Source organism: Sorex araneus, chromosome 6 (assembly GCF_027595985.1).
Source record: "Sorex araneus isolate mSorAra2 chromosome 6, mSorAra2.pri, whole genome shotgun sequence".
In the NCBI taxonomy this organism is placed as follows: domain Eukaryota; kingdom Metazoa; phylum Chordata; class Mammalia; order Eulipotyphla; family Soricidae; genus Sorex; species Sorex araneus.
The window spans coordinates 105442720-105444926 of NC_073307.1; the positions used below are offsets into that span (position 1 = coordinate 105442720).

The 2207-nt window shown below is 40.1% G+C and overlaps 1 protein-coding gene across 1 annotated transcript; it reads right to left on the minus strand.

Moving 5' to 3' along the window:
- Positions 1-601: 601 nt before the first annotated feature.
- On the minus strand, positions 602-1564 carry LOC101540699 (olfactory receptor 52H1-like). The gene has a single exon (XM_004621212.2). It carries the CDS (start codon positions 1562-1564, stop codon positions 602-604), a length of 963 nt encoding a protein of 320 aa, XP_004621269.2.
- Positions 1565-2207: the final 643 nt, after the last annotated feature.

The following is a 2207-nucleotide window of genomic DNA, read 5'->3' on the forward strand; positions in this document are numbered from 1 at the left end:
CTGGAGCGATAGCACAGCGCGTAAAGCGTTTGCCTTGCACATGGATGACCCAGGTTCGATTCCTCTGCCCCTCTCAGAGAGCCCGGCAAGCTACGGAGAGTATCTTGCTGACATGGCAGAACCTGGCAAGATACCTGTGGCATATTCGACATGCCAAAAACAATAACAATAAGTCTCACAATGAAGACGTTACTGGTGCCCACTCGAGCAAATCAATGAACAACTGGACAACAGTGCTGCAGGGCTACAGATGAAACTATGACTAATCTTATCATCACAGTTTCTGAATAAAAAATACTTTTTTAAAGAACAAAGATTTTTTAAATAGAAAAATCATTTTTAAATAAAAACTTTTTCTTTAGGATTATTTCATCTTATGTCTATTGTTTTCTTAAGAATTGAATGATTCTTATTTTACTTTTCTTCTAAGTTTATCAATTTCTCCAGAATTGAAGTTCTGGAGAACCTCATAATAATAATAATAAAATGAAACTAATAATAATCCATTATTGTAGGACTTTCTACTACTGATTGACATAAGAAACTCTACTGAAACAGCTTGATTTCCCATAATCCTAATCTCCATCTTCTCATCCTGGAGTTACAGAACTCTTTTAGGAAAGAATAAAAGGATGACCCTGTCCCTAATCTGCTTTGTTTTAACACCATAGATGATGGGATTGAGTGCAGGAGGAATTGCCACATAGAGATTGGCAAACATGATGTGAAAGGGGCGAGAAATGTTATGACCAAAGCGATGAATAAGGGCAGAGAGTACGGCTGGTGTGTAGAATAGGAGCATGACACTAACATGAGAACCACAGGTGCTGAGGGCTTTCTCACGGGCGTCTCTGGATGAAATGCGAAAAACAGCACGAAGGATAAAAGTGTAGGAAATACCAATGAATGTAAGATCTGAGAAAAGACTGACTAGAGGCATAGAAAAACTATACCAGATATTGATGGATATATCACCACAGGCAAGCCGGGCCACCCCCATGTGCTCACAGTATGTATGAAGAATAGTTCGCGACCTGCAAAAAGGCAAACGTTTTACCAGGAAAACTATAGGAAAAATGACAATAAAACTCCGACCAACAATACCCACCATGATCTTGACAATTAACTTAGGTGTCAAAATACTGGTGTATCTCAAAGGTGAACAAATGGCCATGTAACGATCAAACGCCATGCCAAACAAAATTCCAGAGTCTAAGAAAAAACTAAAGTGAAGAAAGAACAGCTGGGTGAGGCAACCAGAAAATGTGATTTCGTGAGCTTTCAGCCAGAATATAGCGAGTGCTTTAGGAACACATGTGGTACATAATATAAGGTCTGTGGAGGCCAATACTGAAAGAAAAAAGAACAGGGGTTCATGGAGACTGTGGTCCACAATGATGAGGTAAATAAGGAGACCGTTACCTGCCAGGGCTATCAGGTAGAGAGCGAAGAAAGGAATCCCAATCCAGATGTGAAACTTCTCCAGTCCTGGGATCCCCACCAAACTGAAGGAGTCTGAATTGAAGCTTGTCAAATTCAAGGTCGTCATCATGAGAATTGTCATTCCTTAAGGACAAAATAGATTTGATTCCTGGAACTTAGGGGCCAGGAGTGGCTCCACTTAAGATCCCGATCTTACATTTCAAGGGGGGATGCAACCAAAGAATGAAAAGACCTCAAACCAAACTATCCCCTCCCCACAATCTATACACATTACTGTAACAATACTGTTACTACACTGGGACCAGGTTCAGATAAATCCATGACCCAGAGCATATTATTCTTTTGCTCTCTACTGGAATTCCAAGGTTGATTTTCCCTCACCACACAATCATTTCTGATATTTTTTCAGAAATATTTGTCCTGTGCTGGAGAGACAGCAGTATTGAGTAGGCACTTGCTTGCATGTGACAGTTTGAATTTGCTCCTTGGCACCAAAGAGTTTCAGAGCCTGGCCTAAGCATAAAACCGAGTAAACCCTGAGCACCACTGGGAGTGGTCTCAAAACAATAACAAAAACCCAAATACTCTTCTGTCAACTCCTCAACAATCTCCACCTCTCATGTTATTTCACCTGCTAGTTTTCTGGTCATTTATGTCACTTCATCTTCACATCCTCTCCTAAAGTTTGATGATGACTTTTTCATCTTTCAGTCTCTACATATTCTCTTTTGAAATATTTGACCTCACTATTACATTTCCTTTAC

What these genes read in the sequence shown, in the direction of transcription:
- LOC101540699 (XM_004621212.2), bottom strand. Translation starts at nt 1,564, where the DNA reads ATGACAATTCTCATGATGACGACCTTGAATTTGACAAGCTTCAATTCA.